Source organism: Leucoraja erinacea, chromosome 1 (genome assembly GCF_028641065.1).
Source record: "Leucoraja erinacea ecotype New England chromosome 1, Leri_hhj_1, whole genome shotgun sequence".
Lineage (NCBI taxonomy): Eukaryota > Metazoa > Chordata > Chondrichthyes > Rajiformes > Rajidae > Leucoraja > Leucoraja erinaceus.
In genome coordinates, this window is record NC_073377.1 from 25,035,135 (window position 1) to 25,051,274 (window position 16,140).

At 42.2% G+C, this 16,140-nt stretch overlaps 1 protein-coding gene across 5 annotated transcripts in view; it reads left to right on the forward strand.

The window, feature by feature from the left end:
• The first annotated feature begins 1,391 nt into the window (after window positions 1–1,391).
• The window catches only part of malt1 (MALT paracaspase 1), a 72,444-nt gene continuing 57,695 nt past the window's right edge, over window positions 1,392–16,140 (forward strand). The window contains exons 1-6 of one of the 5 annotated variants that reach the window (XM_055665980.1): window positions 1,393–1,543; window positions 1,694–1,968; window positions 4,345–4,511; window positions 6,250–6,374; window positions 12,587–12,734; window positions 15,798–15,976. In XM_055665980.1, the coding sequence (XP_055521955.1) occupies window positions 1,817–1,968; window positions 4,345–4,511; window positions 6,250–6,374; window positions 12,587–12,734; window positions 15,798–15,976 (771 nt within the window). In that variant the 5' untranslated portion in view covers window positions 1,393–1,543; window positions 1,694–1,816. Of the gene's footprint in view, window positions 1,969–4,344; window positions 4,512–6,249; window positions 6,375–12,586; window positions 12,735–15,797; window positions 15,977–16,140 lie in introns of all 5 variants that reach the window. The other 4 variants (XM_055666034.1, XM_055665912.1, XM_055666151.1 and 1 more) reach the window with 4 other exon arrangements.

A 16,140-nucleotide genomic window follows, 5' to 3' on the forward strand; every position in this document is an offset into this window, starting at 1 on the left:
ATATATATTAACGATTTAGATGAGGAAATTAAATGTGACATCTCCAAGTTTGCGAATGACACAAAAGCTGGGTGGCAGTGTGAGCTGCGATGAGGGTGCTATAAGGCTGCAGGATGAGTTGGATTGGTTGGGTGAGTGGGCAGATGCATGGCAGATGCAGTATAATGTGGATAAATGTGAGGTTATCCACTTTGGGCAAGTACAGGAAGGCAGATTATTATCTGAATGGTGTCAGATTAGGAAAAGGGAAGGCGCAGCAAGTCCTGGGTGTGCTTTTACATCAGTCACTGAAAGTAAGCAGGTTACACAGAAAAGCTGGAGAAACTCAGAGGGTGCAGCAGCATCTATGGAGCGAAGGAAATAGGCAACGTTTCGGGCCGAAACCCTTCTTCAGACTGATCGGGGGTGGGGGTGGGTCGGGACAAGAAAGGGAAAAGGAGGAGTAGCCAGAAGGCTGAGTAGCCCAGCCTTCTGGCTACTCCTCCTTTTCCCTTTCTTGTCCCGACCCACCCCCACCCCCGATCAGTCTGAAGAAGGGTTTCGGCCCGAAACGTTGCCTATTTCCCTCGCTCCATAGATGCTGCTGCACCCGCTGAGTTTCTCCAGCTTTTCTGTGTAACCTTCGATTCTCCAGCATCTGCAGTTCCCTCTTAAACACTGAAAGTAAGCATGCAGGTACAGCAGGCAGTGAAGAAAGCTAATGGCATGTTGGCTTTCATTGTGAGAGGATTTGAATTTAGGAGCAAGGAGGTCCTACTGCAGTTGTACAGGTCCCTGGTGATACAGCACCTAGAGTATTAGGTGCAATTTTGGTCTCCTACTTTGGGGAAGGACATTAATGCTATTGAGGGAGTGCAGCGCAGGTTCACCAGGTTAATTCATGGGATGCAGAACTGACGTATGATGAAAGAATGGGTAGACTGGGCTTGTATTCACTGGAATTTAGGATGAGAGGATATCTTATATATATATAATTCTTAAAGGATTGGACAGGCTAGATGCAGGAAAAATGTTCCCGATGCTGGGGGAGTCCAGAACCAGAGGTCACAGTGTAAGAATAAGGGGTAGGCCATTTAGGACTGAGATGAGGAAATACTTCTTCACCCAGAGATTTGTGAATGTGGAATTATTTGCCACAGAAGGCAGTGGAGGCTAATTCACTGGATGTTTTCAAGAGAGAGTTAGATTAGCTCATAGGGTTAAAAGAATCAAGGGATTTGGGGAAAAGCGGGAACGGGGTACTGATTTTAGATGATCAGCCATGATCATATTGAATGGCGGTGCTGGCTCGAAGGGTCACATCACATGGCCTACTCCTGCACCTATTTTTCTATGTTTCTATGTGAACTACAAATCCCAGCTGCCTTTGTTGCTGGGGCGTGCCTGTATGAAGTGATTCAGTCGTGTATCGTCTTAGGACCAGGAAGTGGGTGGTTCGCCGGCTTTCACAGAGAGTTCCATGTCGTTTGCTGTGCTTAAACACGTCTGTTAATCGGCGAGTGCAATGACAAGCAGAGATGTGATGGGTTTAATACTGGGAGAGGTATGATTTAAATGGAGCAGCGAGATCGTGAATGGGATAAAGGATTGTCTGAGATTAACTTTGCACACTTTACTTTGTATGTTTTTCCGTCATCAGCTGTTGGAAGTCACCGATTCCAGTAAGTGTTACACTTTTTGTGTGCTTTGAAAGGCGTTGGTTGGAGAGCAGCGGTTGAAGAGTGACTGAAGGTGTCTCGTTTACCAGGTGCGGCGGGCGGTGGCGGGCGGTGAATGCCGGAGTTGAAAGAGTGCTCCCTTTCACCCACTAGCTGCAATGGCAGAGTCCATGCAGCAGCCGCCGTCCAACATCAACAGCCTGAAGGAACACACGCTAAAGAAATTAAGCGACCTGTTGGACAAGACCAATGGTCGTGGCTGGAGGAAGCTGGCGGAAATCGTGGGAGCTGACAAGCGTTTCAAACTCAGGTAACATTGTCAGGAGAAATATTGGACCTTGTTCTACCTACTTTATTCTACCTACAGATGATAAGGAAAAATCAATGCCAAACGACACACATTGGGAATCTGAAGCGTTAATTCAGTATCTTGCCTGTCTTGCTGAGATTTTCTACCAACTTCTGTGTTTTTCTATTTTTTAACAAGAACTGCATTTTAAAGCAAAACTCGCCCTGTGCTAAAGGTGACTCGATTTGGTGATAATAACAAGGACACATCGCTGAAAGTTACCCTGATAACCATTTTTAATACACTTATTAAAATTCAGTTTTAGGATTAGGCTAGCATTTATTTCTAATTGCCTGTGAACTGAGTGACTTACTACATTTCATGGATGTAGAATGGAGAACAGTACAACACTGGACCAGACTCCTCTGCCCACAATACTTGTGCTGAACACAATGTCAAACTAAACACTTCTGCCTGCAGATGATCCAGATCCCTCCATTCCTGTCATATTCATGTATCTTTCTAAAAAGCCTTATAAAACACCAACTTTTGTGTCTGCTTCCACCAACAGCATTTTCGAGGCACATGCCTGAGCCAAGCCAAAACATCATCTGAATGTTCCATGCACAGATGCTGCCTGACCACTAAGTTCCTCTAGTACTTTGTGTTTTCTTGAGACTTTCCCTGTCTCACCTTAAAGCTATGTCCTGTAATATTTGACATTTCCACCCAGGGAAAAAGCTTCTGACTACCTACCCTCTCTATACCTTTCATAATGTTATATACTTCTATTTGGTCTCCCCGTCACCTAAGACATTCCAGAGAAAACAATCCATATTTGTCCAATCTCTGCTTGCTGCTAATGCCCTCCAATCCAGAGATAAAAGTCTGAATCCTCTCCAAGGCCTCTGCATCCTCCCTTTAATTGGGTAACCAGTACTGCATACAATACTCCAAATGTAGCCAAACCAATGTTTTATAGATTTTTAAAAAATCACAAAGTACTGGAGTAACTCAGCAGGCCAGGCAGCATATCTGTAGAGCATGGATAGGTGGTGTTTTGGGTCAGGACTCCTGAAATCCTCGAGTCATGCAGCACAAAAACAGACCCTATGGCCCAATCTTGCCCGGGCCGATCGAGATGCCTCACCTACACTGCTTCCACCTGCCAGCTTTTGGCGCATATTCTTCTAAACCTTTCCTATCCATGTAAAAACATCACCTTACAAAGGGTCATGGGTGCTTGCAACTAACTTTGTGAAAGAACGGTGGAAATATTAAGAGTACATGAATATTTTTGGGCAGAGGTAGATGGATATATGGTGAGCAAGGAATTGAAAAGTTACCATGGGGAAATAAGAATGCAGAGTTGAGGTTACGTTTAGTTTGACCATGATCACTTGAATTGCTGGAGCAGGTCTGACAGCTCAGCAGTGAGGTGTGAACATGTTTAAGATTTAGCGCACAATCTACATAAGATTCAGGAAGGAGTGGGTGGTGGAGGCGGAGGAGGTGGAAGGTGATGACGGCAATAATTTATTTTGTATAAGCATTTTAATTGCCCCTCCAACATGTTATTCCAGCTTCCTCAAAGTCTCTCACGGTAACTTGCTTTTGTTTATTATATTACGACATAAACATTTTAATCTAGATTTCCTCCTTGGTTCCATTGGTGCATTAAGTTAGACCTTTTGCTAAATTTAATATAAATTATTGGATCTATTTGGCCAATTTGGTTATATCAATCCAATTAATACCATCGGGTAATACCATTCTCAAACCAACTCAAGTACAATAGATAAAGCAAAGGGGAAGATACAAAGTGCAGAATATAGTTCTTAGCATTGTAGTGTGCCAATTACAGAGACATAAAGTCCAATGTCTGCAATGCTTAGAGATGAATTGGACAGTACTTTAGCTTATGGAAGAGCTCGTCATTGTTTGTGATCCAGCCCACCACAGTGGTGTCATCCGACAACTTGTAAATGGAGTTAGAACCAAATTTGGCCGCACAGTCGTGAGTATATAGGAAGTATAGTAGGGGACTGAGAATGCATCTTTGAGGGGCACCAGTGTTGAGACCTGATAGATGTACATAACAATAGTGAGAGAGGGGGCAAAGTTTAGGGGAGGTATGTGGGGCAGATTTTTATACGGAGGGTGATGGGTGCCTGGATTGTGCTGGCAAGGATGTTGGAGGAGGCAGATACAATAGTGGCATTTTAGAGGGTTTTGGACAAGCACTTAGATATGGAAGGATATGGAAGCAGATGATATTAGCTAATCGTGGCTTCATGTTTGGCACAGACACTGTAGGCTGAAGTGCCTGTTCTTATACTGTACTTTGCTATGTTCGTTCACAATCTCAAATAAGACGTGTAATTATTTCCTCTCCAGCTCAGATGACCTAGACAAATGCTCGCTGAAAACGCTGGACCCAGATGGAAGCCCCAGCCGAAGCTTGCTCCACTTGATGGGCAGTAGGGGTGTTACCGTGAGAGACCTCTTGGATTTCCTTCAAGCTATGGGGCACACGGAAGCTTTTCAGCTTCTGCGAATTTCAGGTTTGTTTGAGTTGTGTGTTCACAATGCAAGAAAATTGTTTGCTAAAAGACCCTGATTTTCAGAATGAAGAATGTCACCACATTTGTTTGCAGTCGCTTATATGAGGTGAAAGGCAGTATTTAATGTGTGATTCAATGCTCTACATGGGTTACAGCAACTGGTTCTGTTTTAAGGTGCACAGATGTGTATCAACAAACTGCCATGTATGGATGATGCTCAATGTATTGGTGTTAAATGTTGATAAACTTATCCAGAGACCCTTAACAGCTTACAAAAGAGTGGAAGTTTAAAAATTCTGTATTCCAGTTCACCACTGGGCCTCCTTAAAGGCAAAGCTACAGAGGTACATCATCAAGGTTCTTTCCAAAGTGAAAGTTTACCCAAGCGTCTTATTTCTCAGCATCTGATAATAGTGGTTGGTTATTAAGCTCATCTTGATTGGAAGTCTTAAATCCGTGGATTCATGTAAAAAGATCATCTTGAGCGCATATTACCTTAACAAAGTGGATGGCTGGAATGCACTGCCAGGTGTGGTGGTGGAATTCATGAAGTTAGCATCATGAGTTCTTAACTCAGAGGCGACATGTGTACCTGAGTATTCTACGAAGCAATCGCCTGCGTTGTGTATGGTTTCTCCAGTGTAGAAGATCTCATTTCGTGAGCATTGATTGCATCGCATTAAATTGGAAGAAATGCAAGTGAATCTATGATTCATATTCAACCCTCACTTTTCAGCATTCTGGACTGGCCCCTCTGTGAGTGCACTGTCTACTCTTCCATTTTCACCAACCACATCCCATCTCGCAGCAACTGTGTGAAATGCAACCTGCCCTTTTAATCTCTTTCCTTCCCACTCTCCAGTAACTCAAGCAGCTCTTCCAGGTGAAACACAGTTCTCTTGCATTTCTTTTAATTTAGTATATTGAACACGGTGCTTGTAATGTAGTATCCTCCACATGAAGAAACTAAATGTTGTTGGGTGACTACTTTGCAGAACACCCGTATTCAATTTGCAAGAGTAGCGCTGAGTTTCCAATAATCTCTCATTTTAAGTCTGTCCATTCAACTCTGACCTTTCTGTCTTTGAGCTCTTGCTCCAACGGTGTCATAAGACAAAGTAGAATTAGGCCATTTGGCCCATCAAGTTTACTCCGCCATTCTATCCTGGCTGATCTGTCTCACCCTCCTAACCCCATTCTCCTGCCTTCTCCTCATAACCTCTGACACTTGTACTAATCAAGAATGTCTTGCAAGAACGGGAGGAGTAGCCCCTCATCTAGGACTAGGCACTTTGCAACTCCCGGGATTTCACAATTTCAGATATGCTACCAATTTCTATTTCAATTTATTATATTTTAAATTGTTTCTATACAATTGTGGCCCACTTACCTATTTTTAAAGTAATTGTTTCCTTAATGACTGTTACTTCAGTCTTTGATAGATGTTTCCTTTGTTCACTCCAACTTCCTCTCTATGCAACTTAAAATGTGCTTCTCTTTCCATTTTCCCAAAGTAGATGAAGTCGTTGACATGTGTAGAAGTCCCAAAAGCTGTTGGAGATGTACAATTCATTAATACATTAAACAAAGTCGCCAGTTAGTATCATGATACATTGATTCTCTTACTTTTCTCACCAATGTTGCTTGACTTTTGAATGCTTCCAAGTTTTAATTATGTTAGGTTTGGACACAGCTTGCCATATGTGATAATGACTTTGAACCTCTTTCCCCACCCCAGCTTCATTGAAGATCCTCGTTCAGCCGGTTTCCCGGGCAGTTCTGGCTGGCCAGTCAGTGAGACTCTATTGCGAAGCAACTGGATATCCAACTGTTGAATATCAATGGTTCAGAAAGAATACAGAGGTGATGGATACAAAATACATTTCACATTTTAAAAAAAATTATCCTCATATTTGTAGCTGACTTCGCCATCTTCCATTGTTCATCTGAAGTTTCCACCGATGGAATCGGAGACATAAACCTCTGGGCGACACAAATGTAGCCCTTCCACACTACCATAACTGGGCCTGAAGGGTCAATGGGATGTGATCAGGAGAATGATGCCCCCCAGACAATTTATTTTTCTCTCCGTTAATGTTGGGGCCCTCCTGCCATTGGTAAAGTTCTTCCTGACACATTTAAATGGGGAATTGGTTGTCTCATACGAGATCAGTGGGGGCAGGAGAAATCAGTCGGGCACCTACTGATTTGTCCTATGCTGTAAATTTCAGTGAGAGCAAGAGCACAGGGGAGACGTGGGAGGAAAATAGTGAGAAAAGGGATACCCATCGTGAAGAGAAATTACTGGAAATAGCGGGAGTAGCATGAGTGGGAGGAGGAGAATAAATTAACAGTGATCCTCTATGGGATCATACACCCCACGTTTAAACAGGGAATTGGCTACCCAGTATAATAGCACAGGATGCCCATTCTCGTATACTTTTCCCACCCTATCCATGAAGATAGATTCCGGACCAATCCTGAGCTAAATCAGACTGGGATAGTGCTTGTTCTGGCAGACCAAAGAGCAGGATTTTGTGGTCAGTGGCAACAATTATCAGCTTCCTTTTGACCTTAAATCAATAACAACTTGGAGAAGTCTTCAATTGAGAACAGTAATGGGGGAGAAACCTTCCTAGCGAAGCTAATGCATGCATTAATTTCAAGCCTGACCTTGTATGAAATACAATATTGACAATCCAACTTCATGCCCAGCTGGAGATCAGTCATCTAAGAAAGCAGTTTTCCGTCTCTTTCTTGTTATTTGGAAATTTTCAACATTTTGAATTGTTTCTGACCAACTTTGAGTATAGACGTTGGGAGGTCATGTTGCAGTTGCATAATATGTTGGTGAGACCGCATTTAGAATATTGTGTTCTGTTCTGGGCACCATGTTATAGGAAAGATATTGTCAAGCTTGAAAGGGTTCGGAGAAGATTTACGAGGATGTTGCCATGACCAGAGGGTGTGAGCTATAGGGGGAGGTTGAATATGCTGGGTCTCTATTCGTTGGAGCACAGGAGGATGAGGGGTTATCATACAGAGGTGTATAAGATCATGAGAGGAATAGATAGGGTAAATGCACAGAGTCTCTTGCCCAGAGTAGGAGAATGGAGGACCAGAGGACTTAGGCTCAAGGTGAAGAGGAAAAGATTTAATAGGAATCTGAAGGGTAACATTTTCACACAAAGGGTGGTTGGTGTATGGAACAAGCTGCCAGATGAGGTAGTTGATGCTGGGACTATCCGAATGTTTAAGAAACAGTTAGACAGGTGCATGGACAGGACATGTTTAGATGGATATGAACTAAACGCAGGCAGATGGGACTAGTGTAGCTGGGACATGTTGGCCGGTGTGGGCAAGTTGGATCGAAGGGCTGTTTCCACACTGTATCACTCTTTGACAGTATGACTGTATATCTTCTGTTCCCATTCACTTCTGTTTTTATTGGACTTTAGAATTGTTGGGAATTAATGGCTGGGTAATATGTGCCTCCATCTCCTCCCTATATCAGATCTATAATATAGTAAATCAATTCAAAATACAACAGTAAGTTTTGACATCTGTTGGTCTCATGTCGTGATTAATTTTATTAGATTTTTATTTGGTCATGAAATGTGGTGTCACTGGCAAAGCCAAAACGTTTTGAATAGACAATAGGTGCAGGAGTAGGTCATACGGATCTTCAAGCCAGCACTGCCATTCAATGTGATCATGGCTGATCATCCACAATCATTACCCGATTCCTACCTTCTCCCCATATCCCCTGACTCCGCTATCTTCAAGAGCCCTATCCAGCTCTCTCTTGAAAGTTTCCAGAGAATCGGCCTCCACTGACCTCTGAGGCAGAGAATTCCACAAACTCACAACTGTGTGAAAAGGTGTTTCCTCATCTCGGTTCTAAATGGCTTACCCCTTATTCTTAAACAGTGGCCCCTGGTTCTGGACTCCCTCGACATCGGGAACACGTTTCCTGCCTCTAGCGTGTCCAAGGCATCCTTAATTGACTTGAAGAATGAAGAAGTAATAAATTGTAATATATTGTGTATTGTAATCTGCTTGCTCGGACCATTGTCATTGTATAGTGGATGTACTTCCTGAGATCTGTGAAGTCGGCAGTTCCAGGGTGTTGGCCAGTAACAGTGAATGAATAGAATATATTTTAAAATCTTAGTGACATGTATCTTCGAGGGAAACTTACCAGTAATAAGTACAATACCAATGCATGGTGGCAGAAACTGTAGATTTCAAACTTATTTAGAAAATCTTGACGAGTAACAGCAGCGCATTTTGCTGATGCATGGTGGCTGGGTGAGGGAATGTTTGTGATGGAGGCTAGAAGCCATAGTTATTTGTATTGTCATGAATGGTATCAAGCTTCTTGAGAGATATTGGAGCTGCACTCATCCATGAACATGAGATTAGCTCCAACATTTGCAGATGGTGGAATAGCTTTTAGTTAATTGGTTACTCATAGAATAACAAACATCTATAACTTCAAAGACAAAAAATGGGCTTAATGAAGGAATTTAGAAGATTATGCTTGTTAGTTGGCATGGCATTGGTGGGCCAAAGGACCCTTTTCTATGCTGTATGATCAACAACTCTTTATATGATGTTGTTGGTGAGAGATCTGGTAATGGTAAAGTTATTGAAGATCATGGGGCAGTCTAACTGCTGCTGGGAGGTTTTTGTTTATTGCACTGCCATTTTCTTCCTTAGAAATGAGATGTGCAATTTCTCCATAAGCTATTCTGAAGTGACACACTCATGGTTAGACGTGGTATAGTGTAGGACAGAACATATTTGTCACTGCATATTCTACAATATATGGAGTAACTGAATCTTCAAAGAGGTTTACTGACTTTAAATATTTGCATCCAATCTGATTTGAATGTTAGTATTCCTCGGTGTGTGTGTGTATTTTCCTTAATTTGCTTTTCCATCTGTACTTCCTCCTCCATTCCATTCCAGGTTGCTCCAAAGAAAATGTAGAGGTTTCCAGTATATAGTATATAGCATATATTATATACAGTATATAGAACATAGAACATATATATATACAGTATATAGAACATAGTACGGCAAAAAGACAGGCCCTTTGGTCCACAATGCCTGTGCCAAACATGATGCCAAGACTTTAGATTGCTTTGTTTAAACATGCTGAAACACAAAATTCAAATGCATGACTATTAGCCCTCTACCCTCAGTTTAGTTTTAATTAGTATTTGCATTAATAATTTTTACTTTGTTTATTGACATACACATATTTAAGATCACCACCTCAGGCACTTGAGGTATTACTGAGGAAAAAAATATATTTTTGTTTTTTTCTTATAACTCATGCTCTTGATATGAATGATCAATCATTTCTCCTCGCTGCTTAGAAACATAGAAACATAGAACATAGAAATTAGGTGCAGGAGTAGGCCATTCGGCCCTTCGAGCCTGCACCGCCATTCAATATGATCATGGCTGATCATCCAACTCAGTATCCCGTACCTGCCTTCTCTCCATACCCCCTGATCCCCTTAGCCACAAGGGCCACATCTAACTCCCTCTTAAATATAGCCAATGAACTGGCCTCAACTACCCTCTGTGGCAGAGAATTCCAGAGATTCACCACTCTCTGTGTGAAAAAAGTTCTTCTCATCTCGGTTTTAAAGGATTTCCCCTTTATCCTTAAGCTGTGACCCCTTGTCCTGGACTTCCCTAACATCGGGAACAATCTTCCTGCATCTAGCCTGTCCAACCCCTTAAGAATTTTGTAAGTTTCTATAAGATCCCCTCTCAATCTTCTAAATTCTAGAGAGTATAAACCAAGTCTATCCAGTCTTTCTTCATAAGACAGTCCTGACATCCCAGGAATCAGTCTGGTGAACCGTCTCTGCACTCCCTCTATGGCAATAATGTCCCGAACCTCAGATTTGGAGACCAAAACTGTACGCCATACTCCAGGTGTGGTCTCACCAAGACCCTGTACAACTGCAGTAGAACCTCTCTGCTCCTATACTTAAATCCTTTTGCAATGAAAGCTAACATACCATTCGCTTTCTTTACTGCCTGCTGCACCTGCATGCCTACCTTCAATGACTGGTGTACCATGACACCCAGGTCTCGCTGCATCTCCCCCTTTCCCAATCGGCCATCAGCTTGGCTTTGAAAGTTCAGTAAATATATTCTCAGATTACATGTGGCGTGATCAACCGAGAATTTGCCAACACGCGTTATATCCAATAACAGACCTAATGTAGGAATTTGGTAAAATAATCAGTTGTGAAAAAGACTGGTTTTGCCAAATATTTATCAGGAATATCATGGGAAAACTATTAACAAAGTGGATTGAGATCAGAAGCAGGGAGTTGGCAACAATTTCACCTTCAGATACTTAAAACCATCCACAAGGCAAAGTTAGGAGAGTGATGAAGAAATCTCCACCTGTCTAGATGAATGCAGCTCCATCAACACTGGAGACGTTCCATGCTATGCCAAGATTAAACAGTCAACTTGGATGACAGCAAATGTCCTGCTCTAAGCCATCCACACACCATGGTTGTGGTAAACGTAGCATGCACAGCAGCTACTTGCCCAGGCTATTCCGCGCAAAGGTTCTTAAATCTGTGACTTCTGCCATCACGAAGGACAAGAGTAGGAGGCAGCAGGGGATACTACCATCTGTGGGTCTTCCTCCAACAACATGTCATTGAGACTGAAAATATAATCACCATACCTTCATGATTTCTGAATCTAAAACCCCGAACCCCACTTCAGAAGAAGACTATAGCAATTGAAGGAGGCTGCTCCAAGCACAAGGCATTGGGGGTTCAGTATTGATGTGGAAAGAGAACTGGCTGGCAAACAGGAAGCAAAGAGTAGGAGTAAACGGGTCCTTTTCACAATGGCAGGCAGTGACTAGTGGGGTACCGCAAGGCTCAGTGCTGGGACCCCAGCTATTTACAATATATATTAATGATCTGGATGGGGGAATTGAAGGCAATATCTCCAAGTTTGCGGATGACACTAAACTGGGGGGCAGTGTTAGCTGTGAGGAGGATGCTAGGAGACTGCAAGGTGACTTGGATAGGCTGGGTGAGAGTGGGCAAATGTTTGGCAGATGCAGTATAATGTGGATAATGTGTGAGGTTATCCATTTTGGTGGCAAAAAAAAGCGGGAAAGCAGACTATTATCTAAATGGTGGCCGATTGGGAAAGGGGGAGATGCAGCGAGACCTGGGTGTCATGGTACACCAGTCATTGAAGGTAGGCATGCAGGTGCAGCAGGCAGTAAAGAAAGCGAATGGTATGTTAGCTTTCATTGCAAAAGGATTTGAGTATAGGAGCAGGGAGGTTCTACTGCAGTTGTACAGGGTCTTGGTGAGACCACACCTGGAGTATTGCGTACAGTTTTGGTCTCCAAATCTGAGGAAGGACATTATTGCCATAGAGGGAGTGCAGAGACGGTTCACCAGACTGATTCCTGTGATGTCAGGACTGTCTTATGAAGAAAGACTGGATAGACTTGGTTTATACTCTCTAGAATTTAGGAGATTGAGAGGGGATCTTATAGAAAATTACAAAAGTCTTAAGGGGTTGGACAGGCTAGATGCAGGAAGATTGTTCCCGATGTTAGGGAAGTCCAGGACAAGGGGTCACAGCTTAAGGATAAAGGGGAAATCGTTTAAAACCGAGATGAGAAGAACTTTTTTCACACAGAGAGTGGTGAATCTCTGGAACTCTCTGACACAGAGGGTAATTGAGGCCAGTTCATTGGCTATATTTAAGAGGGAGTTAGATGTGGCCCTTGTGGCTAAGGGGATCAGGGGGTATGGAGAGAGGGCAGGTACGGGATACTGAGTTTGATGATCAGCCATGATCATATTGAATGGCGGTGCAGGCTCGAAGGGCCGAATGGCCTACTCCTGCACCTAATTTCTATGTTTCTATGTTGTTTCATTGCCACTTATGAATGGGCAATAAATGCTGATCTTCCTTATGATGCCACCATCCTGTAAATAATACTGAGATATTTTTGAAATTGCTTAGTTATTTAACAATGTGTTTTTATTGATAAACAGGTTCTGAATGGTAACACCCCTGAGCTTGTGATTAATCCAGTCAGTATAAATGACACAGGATGGTACATCTGCAGAGTGAACAGTGGCTACGTTTTTGAATTCAGTCTCTGGGCACAACTGGAGGTTTACAATTTCAGTGCCACCTGTGGTGAGTTATTGTTGTTGGAAAATTACTTCTGCTATTGAATATACTATGTAACAATGCCTACCATTGGAAAACAAAATGGTTTATTCCAGATATGATTCATTACAGGTATTAAGTATTTTATATTTGACCTGCGATTGTTGAGTTCCATTCGATAGCTCGGCTTGCAAGTGTGGAGCTGTTGTTGTGGATAGCAAACACATGCTAACTGGTGAGGTCGTAACCTGTATTGTTGTAGAAATAATTCAGCTAGATGGATCAAATGAAGGCTTCGCAATCCTGTAGTATTGAGTAGGTGAACAATTGAGTGGCTCATGGGAGGTGGATGCTCCAAGAACCACCTCATAGGAGCAGAAGTGGGCCATTTGGCCCATTGAATCTACTCTGCCATTTGATTATGGCTGATCTATTTTTCCTTCTCAATCTCATTCTCCTGCATTCTTCCTATAACCCTTGACACCCTTACTAATCAGGTATCTGTCAATCTCTGCCTTCAAAATATCCAACGAAGGCCTCCACAGCTGTCTGTGGCAATGAATTCCACCGATTCGCCATCCTCTGACTAAAGAAATCCCTCTTCATCTCCTTTCTAAAGGTACATCATTTTATTCTGAGGCTATGCCCTCTGGTTCCCACTCTCCCCCTAATGGAAACATCCTCCCCACATCCACTCTATGGTGGCATTCCTCCTAAGATAATCACTATTACAGAAACTGCTCAATCTATTCCACATGATATCAGAAAACAGGTGACAAAACTGGAGACAATTATAGTTGTGAAATCAGACAACATTCTGGCTATTATACTAAGCCTTGCACTCCACTCCAGGATATGCATATCCGAAGAAAGTCTGAAGAAGGGTTTCGGCCCGAAATGACACCGATCCCTTTTCTCCAGATATGCTCTGACCAGCTGAGTTATTCCACACATGTGTCTTTCTTCATGCATATAGCCAAGTAATTCCAGTACTATTACAACATCTAACCAACTATGTGGAAAACTGCCCAATAGTGTCTTATTTACAAAAAGCAGGATACATTTAATTTAGATAATTAGTGCCTTCAGTCTATGTCCAGACATCAGCAGCAATGGAAGGTTTTAATGACAGTGCTATCAAGTAGCACTTACTTATCACTGCTTTATCTTCTCACTGATGCCTAATAGGACAAGTGGTATCAGACCCCTCCACAATCTTGGCAAAACAAAACTGAATTTTAGAGCTGAAGTGAAAGTGAGTGGCCCAGACATCTTAAACCCCTGTCTTACGGTGCGAGTCCACCCACGAGTGATCCCGAGTTTTAAACAAATCAATCTTGTGGTAATCACGTAGAATTCACGTAGCGGGAAAGTCGGAACTCGTAACGCTAACGGCAGGTACTCAGGAAACTTGCTAACTCGTGAAAATCTTTTAACATGATGAAAGATTTCCACAAGTCAAATTTACTCTTGATGTAAAAATGTTTACCTTTTAAACTCGTTGTAAGAACGTAGTAGCCCGTGAGTTTACCGTAGTGTAAGGATAACTTTTTCATACAAAGGGTGGTGGATGTATGGAACAAGCTGCCAGAGGTGGTAGTTGAGGCAAGGACTATGCCAACATTTAAGAAGCAGTTAGACAGGTACATAGGCAAGTTGTGCCAAAGGGCCTGTTTCCGCACTGTATCATTCTATGACTCTATGACTGTATATGTATCTTATAATCGCATACATCTAGCCAAGGAAATTATAGAGATTCATACACGGAAGACAGCAATCTGCACCAAAAATGAGCTATGCAGACTTCCAGGCTAACTAATCTCTCCCTCAATAGCTAAAACCTCCACTCATTAACCCTACCTTTCTTGATACCATCAACCTCATAATAACTTCCTCAGTTAGCCATGGTTGAATCATCCTTCTCAAAGTTTCTTTATTTTTCAATGAAAAATAATATCTTTGAGAATTGTCAAATTATAATTTAAGGCTGGCCAAATACTTACCTTCACTACCCAAGCTCAACAGAGACAGAGATCAGAAATGTCACCCATTCCTTCTCTCCAGAGATGCTGCCTGTCCTGCCGACAACAAAAACTCATATGTCAGGCTGTTATTCATCGATTACAGCTCGGCATTTAACACAATCATCCCCTCCAAGTTGGTTACCAAACTCGCAGAACTGGGTCTCTGCGCATCCCTCTGCAATTGGATCCTCGACTTCCTCATTCACAGACCACAGTCTCTTCTTATTGGTGGAAATGGGTCAGCCTCGATAACAATCAGGCTGGCAGTATCATCAAAAACCCACACCATCCTGGCCACACACTCATCTTCCTGCTACCTTCAGGTAGAAGGTACAGGAGCCTGAAGACTGCAACAACCAGGTACAGGAATAGCTACTTCCCCAGAGCCATCAGGCTATTAAAACTGGCTCGGACAAAACTCTGATTATTAATAACCCATTTTCTGTTATTTGCACTTTATCAGTTTATTTATTCATGTGTGTATATATTTATATTATGGAATATGGACACACTGATCTGTTTTGTAGTAAATGCCTACTATGTTCTGTGTGCTGAAGCAAAGCAAGAATTTCATTGTCCTATACAGGGACACATGACAATAAACTCACGAACTTGAACTTGAGTTACTCCAGCATTTTGTGTCTATCTCATCAGAGACTTTTGTATCTTCATTTTGTAATTCATCATTTGTTTCTTGTATGCATTAAATCTGCTCCACCACCAATATAACACATGTTAGGAATATGATTTAAAAATTCTTATGTTAACCGAATGGCAACACAACCACATTCGTAGTTTGGTGCTTACATATCAAAAGTCCACTTGATCGATGATGCATCCATCACTTTTTATATCACCTGGCCCCACACACACACATTCAGACAACCACCATTTGCTAATATGCCCACTGTATGCAACCTAAACAGCCAATGCCACCCAACCAGTTACTTTCTCTCTTGATCCTAAAGCTATTACTATCTGCCTCTAAAATAGACAAAGATTTTGTATATTTATATACATCCTAATTTGTGAGCAGTAAATAATGATAACATTGTTTTCATTCCAGGAACAAGATTCTTTACCAATGAGACCAGGCTCCAGATTATAAATCAGCCACAAGCCCAAAAACTGATGGTAGGGGATACACTGGTGTTAGAATGTACCGCAATTGGTGTACCAATGCCATGTTATCAATGGCTGAGGAATGGGGTACCACTCACCAATGGCTCTGAAAGACATTACCAGGTAGTTTCTGATTCATCAGTGCTATGTTTAAATTTGTGAATCATGTACTCTGTTCAAATGCATTATTTTATTTTTTCTGTCCTTCTCCACCTGAAAGTCTATTTCGTGGGAACCACAGTAGCTGAGGATGTGCCCTTGAAATGTATTCTGAGATACCTTTGACA